General features: G+C 56.4%; 1 protein-coding gene across 1 annotated transcript; it reads left to right on the plus strand.

The window, feature by feature from the left end:
* The first annotated feature begins 1,125 nt into the window (after window positions 1-1,125).
* Slc10a3 (solute carrier family 10, member 3) lies at window positions 1,126-4,605 on the plus strand. Its single transcript, XM_013035338.1, has 2 exons — window positions 1,126-1,198; window positions 2,898-4,605. Exon 2 carries the CDS (start codon window positions 3,048-3,050, stop codon window positions 4,452-4,454), a length of 1,407 nt encoding a protein of 468 aa, XP_012890792.1. The 5' UTR covers window positions 1,126-1,198; window positions 2,898-3,047; the 3' UTR covers window positions 4,455-4,605.
* The last annotated feature ends 774 nt before the right edge of the window (window positions 4,606-5,379 follow it).

Here is a 5,379-nt window from a genome sequence, read left to right on the forward strand (position 1 = left end):
TCAAGGCTAGCACTCTACCACTTGAGCCACAGTGCGACTTCCAGCGTTTCTTGCTTATGTGGTGCTGAGGAATCGAACCCAGGGCCTCATGCATGCAAGGCAAGCGCTCTACCACTGAGCCACCTTCCCAGCCGGGCTTTGTTTTTTAACCATCCCCAACCATGACTTTTGGGATCACTCCTGTCTATCATAGCAGCCATGACTAAGAGTTTATTTACCCAGGCTCTCAAGCAATATGCTATCTGCCCCAGCCTCAGGAGGTTAGTGGGCATTTTTTTGGGGGGGGAGGGGCTGATATTGGAATTCAAGGGCCTCGAGTTCTCAGCTTGCTTGCTGAGGATTGGTGCTCTGTCACTTGGAGCCATATCTTCAGCCTACCACCAGTCTAGCATTTTGCTAGTTTATTGGATGGAGTCTCGCAGACTTTTCTGCTTGGGTTGGCGTTGAACATCATTCTCACAGGTGTCAGAAGTCAGCTATCGGCGCCCGGCTCTGCACTTGTCTAATGTCTTTTTTGTTTGTTTGTTTGTTTGGTCATGGGGCTTGAATTGAACTGTGGGCCTGGGAGCTGACCCTCAGCTCAAGACTGACACTCTAGCGCTTGAGCCACAGTGCTACTTCCGGTTTTCTGGTGGTTCATTGGAGCTAAGAGTCTCATGGACTTTCATTTCTGGGCTGGCTTTGAACCACAGTTCTCAGATCTCAGCCTCCTGAGTAGCTAGGATTACAGTTGTGAGAGCCACCGGCACCTGGCTTCTGTCTTGTGACATCCTTTCTAAACTTTCTCATTATCCCATCTTTCTGCCATGTTTCCTTTCCCTTTCAGCAAGCCCTCCGGACCTTGCTGGTGACAGAATGACTTGCCCAGGCCGTCATTACAGAATGTTGAATTCTTTGTGCCCGGAGCCAATCAGCAGTGAGACAGGAAGCTGGCGGTCGGGAGGCGGCTGGTTACCTTGAGACGCGTTACGTCACATCCGCCAGAAACCCGTCTCAACGGCCAGCGTTCAGAGGGCCGCTGTTTGAGGGCGGGATCTGGACGCGAAGGCGGAGTTTCTGTGGGGCGGAGAGAGGCGGAGTGAGGCGGAGTTTGGGGCAGGGAGGGACTTTAGGGCGGGGCGGAGCCCGAGAGGGCCGCCTCGCGGGCTTGTGCCGGCTCGGCCGGCGCCGGTGCCGAGCTCCGCGGCAGCGGAGGCAGGTGAGAGCCTTCGGCCGGGAAGGGGCGGGCGGGGGGGTGGCTTCTGGCCCCGTCCCCCCTCCACGGTCGTTCATTTGGACATCCCGGCTTGGCCAGACCCAGCTGGGAAGGGCCGAAGTGTGTTCTTTAGGCCTGGCTGGCCCTGGAATGACGTGAGAGCTCCCTTGACCGAGATCATTCGGTCAGGTTGAGCGACCTTCTTTAAGTCCCACCCCACTTTGTGCTCGGGCTCTGCTAATGCCCCACCCCACAACTTCCACACTCCCAAGAGGAGTCCCAGTTAACACTGTCAGTTACCCTCCTCCCCGAAAACTGCACTTCTGTAGAAAACGCATCCATCAAGCCCAGTTTGCCTTCCCTGTCCTGGGACTGCATCTGCTCAAAGTCTTTCAGCCCCTCAAGCAGAATCCGTGTCAGATTAGTAGCAAACTCCTCCCCTAGTGACCCCAGGCTTCCAGGCTGCAGGAGGAATAGGGCGTGGGGTGGATGGCTGTTAGCCTCTCCCTAAACTCCTTACCACCACCCTGCTGCTCCTCTCCACTTGACTTCTACTCCACTCTGGCTTTCCTGCCCACCCCCCCCCATCCAGTGAAAATCAAAGACTGCACCAAGACCCTCAGCTGTCAAGGACCATGCTATCCTGTCATGCTGTGGTGGGAATGGGAGGCTTTCACAGAGAGGAGTGTTTTCATGAATCTGCCCTCCGTTCCCAATTTTCCCTCTCCCCAGTCTCAGATGAAGGAGTCAGGACAAACAGGGATTTGGATCCAGAGAGGCAGGGTCTCTGCAACACTGCAGGGCTGGAAGCAACAGACAGCAGTGATGAAAAACTGTGCCCTTGCCCTGCTTGCCCCGCTTCTACCAGAGGACATGATGGGTGGTGGTTGCCCAGTTGGAAAGTAGAAAGAGACATACCCTCCTCCTTTCGCCACAAGCACCCCACCCCCTAAACACGCAAGTTCCACAGGGAGTTCAGGACCCTAACAGGAGCACATTTCCAGGAAGGCTCTGGATGCTGAGCACAGCCCCTTAGATGTGATGCAGCAGCTCTAGGAGCTCAGATTCCAAGACTGCCACAGAAGTGGGAGCTGACAAGGAGAAATCCCCCTGTGGACGTCTGACCCCCGTTGTGCTGCCCCATAGGCAACATCCCTAGGGAGAAAGGGACCTGCTTCTTCATAGCCCCTGCCCTACCCGTGTCTTCTCACGGCAGGGTGGGCCATATAGACACAGAAGTAGTGTTCCCTACCGTGTGTCCATGGCAGACATTATTCCCTAGAGCTATGCTCACCTACTGCCCTTGCCACTCTGCCACCACTTTATGCCTGACAAATGACATAGATTCCCCAGTCTGTACTCTTATGACCTTCTGGATCTGGCACCAGCCAGGGGGAAACAGGGTAGTGGTGACAAAACTAGAGGTGGATCTCCTGAGTCCCTGGTATCAGAACATCTCAACAAGCCACTGTGGGGCAAGTGCAGGGAAAGGAGTAGGAATCGGCAGGATGTGGGTGGTTCCGGTGGGTGGGGGGTGAGATGCCTGAGGCACTTGTGCTGGGAAGGGACCAGCGCTGAGGTTGCATTTCCACTCCTGAGCTTTGGTGAGGCTCTGCTGAGCCAGCAGTGGGCTTCCAGATATCCAAGCTCCTGAACTCACACCTGGGCACCAGCTACCTGTCTATGCCCCTTCTGTTTTCAGGGAGAAACCTGCCATCAAGGAAGGCAGCACAAGACCAGGACTTGTCGATGGACCATTCTCAGGATAACCCAACAGCACCAGCAGGGGTTCCCTTCTAACTAAGCCCAAGAGGTGAAGAGGTCCCGAGCACAGTTTTCTTCAGGAAGAGCCATGGTGTTGAGGAGGGGCAGAGGCAGCTGCCAGTGGTGGTGTGGGCCCCTAGTCATGTTCACAGCTGCCTTGCTGCTCATCAGCCAGCCATGGGGGGCCAAATCCATGGCCATGGCCAGCCTTGGCACCGCCCTAGGCCCCACTGGATCACTGGTGAAGGGCCACTACTTGAGCATTGGGGATGGTTCTGTGATGGAGTTTGACTTTCCTGAGAAGAGTGAGGGTATTATTGTGATCTCAAGCCAGTACCCAGCACAGGCCAATAGGACAGGGCTCAAACCCACACTGAGAGTAACATCTCTCGACCCAGAAGTGCTGTCCATCAAGAACGTAAGTGCCATAACATGGGGCAGAGGAGGTGGCTTCGTGGTGAGTATCCACTCAGGCCTAGCTGGGCTAGCCCCACTCCACATCCAGCTTCTGGACTTCCACAAGGCCGCACCTATGCTGGTGGAGGAGCGGAGAGATTTCTGCATCAGAGTCTCACCCGCTGAAGACACCCATGCCACCCTCAGCACCAACTTGGCCCACTTCTCAGAGAATCCAATACTCTACCTGCTTCTGCCTCTTATCTTTGTCAACAAGTGTTCATTTGGATGCAAAGTGGAACTTGAGGTTCTGAAGGGTCTCCTGCATAGCCCGCAGCCCATGCTTCTGGGCCTTTTGGGCCAATTTCTGGTCATGCCTTTTTATGCTTTCCTGATGGCCAAAGTCTTCATGCTGCCCAAGGCCTTGGCTCTCGGCCTCATCATTACCTGCTCGTCGCCTGGTGGTGGAGGAAGCTACCTCTTCAGCCTGCTTCTTGGAGGAGATGTGACGCTGGCCATCTCTATGACTTTCATCTCAACAGTAGCGGCCACTGGCTTCCTGCCATTATCCTCCATCATCTACAGCCACCTGCTCAGCGTCCACGAAACACTGCACGTGCCCATCTCCAAGATCCTGGGAACCCTGCTGTTCATCTCCATCCCCATAGCAGCAGGTGTGGTCATCAAGTTCAAGCTCCCCAGGTTCTCGCAGCTGCTGGTACTGGTCATCAAGCCCTTCAGCTTTGTGCTCATCCTAGGCGGCCTCATCTTGGCCTACCGCATGGGGGTCTTCATCCTGGCAGGTGTCCGGCTACCCATTGTACTGGTAGGCTTCACGGTGCCCCTCGTTGGCCTGTTGGTGGGCTACTGCCTAGCCACGTGCCTGAAGCTGCCAGTGGCCCAGAGACGGACTGTGAGCATCGAGGTGGGGGTGCAGAACAGCTTGTTAGCCTTGGCCATGCTGCAGCTGTCTCTCCGCAGCCTTCAAGCAGACTATGCCTCCCAGGCCCCATTCGTTGTGGCACTAACTGGGACCTCCGAGATGCTGGCTTTGGTCGTCGGCCACTTCATCTACAGAAGCCTGTTCGGGGTCTCATGAAACCCCTGGGTCAAGCTTCCTTCACCTTGGCCTCTCGGGTCACCACTGCCGCTGCAATTCCTGTATACCAAAGGCCTTTCGTTCTCATGCACTATGCATTCAAACAAATTCAGGCTTATTGGGTTTTTTTACTGTTATTTTTTTTATTCTCCAGCTTCCAGTGCCAAAGAGGCTATGCTAAGTTTAGGTGTGTGCACTGCCCAGAAAGTATATTTCAATAAAACAGAAAAGCAAGCCCGGGTCCCTTTCAGTCTTTGACCCTTGGGGCCTCGCGATTGGGGGAAGAGCATGCGTGGGAAGTGTGGGCAGCTGTGGGCCGGATGGGTGATGGGCTGAAGTGGCACGTTGACCCCTCCACACGCTTTTTGTGTCGCCCCTGTCAGGTGCTGGAGATGAAACCCACGCACGTGGTGGACAAGTGCTGGCTGGCTGCCTCCCCATCCCTGCACGAGTCATGGCTCATCTGTCCCTTCCCCACGCATCCCTCCCCACCGGGTGGAAACCCAGTAGTTTGGTTTGGTTTCTGCTCCCTTTTCGTGTTTTGTTTTTCCAGGCAGACGAGAAAGAAGGGAGCGGAAAGGCATCAGGCTGTGGGACGAGTGTGGCAGGCTGAGCGATTGCTGTGAATGCGAGACAATCGGGGCCTGGGGGGCGGGGGGCTCGGCACTGGCGTGCCCTACCCGCGCTGGCAGGGCGGGCCAGGCCGAAGCCGGTCCCAGGCAGCGTCCTGGCTTTTATTCTCCCGACTGCAGGCTCCCCGATGAATCAAGCATCGCCCCACATGCCCCCTGCCCTGTGCGGGCAGCCAGGAGAAGCCACGTTCCCCTGCCGCTGCTGAGCGCGGCGCGCAGTCCGGCGATGCCCCCGCCCCCGCCCCGCAAGGGCGGTCCCAGAGGCAGCGACTGGGGCCGGGGCGCGGAGCAGG

The sequence above is a fragment of the Dipodomys ordii genome, unplaced genomic scaffold, assembly GCF_000151885.1.
Source record: "Dipodomys ordii isolate 6190 unplaced genomic scaffold, Dord_2.0 Scaffold209, whole genome shotgun sequence".
NCBI lineage: Eukaryota > Metazoa > Chordata > Mammalia > Rodentia > Heteromyidae > Dipodomys > Dipodomys ordii.

Coding starts and splice junctions, on each gene's coding strand:
- Slc10a3 (XM_013035338.1), top strand. CDS start 3,048: ATGGTGTTGAGGAGGGGCAGAGGCAGCTGCCAGTGGTGGTGTGGGCCC.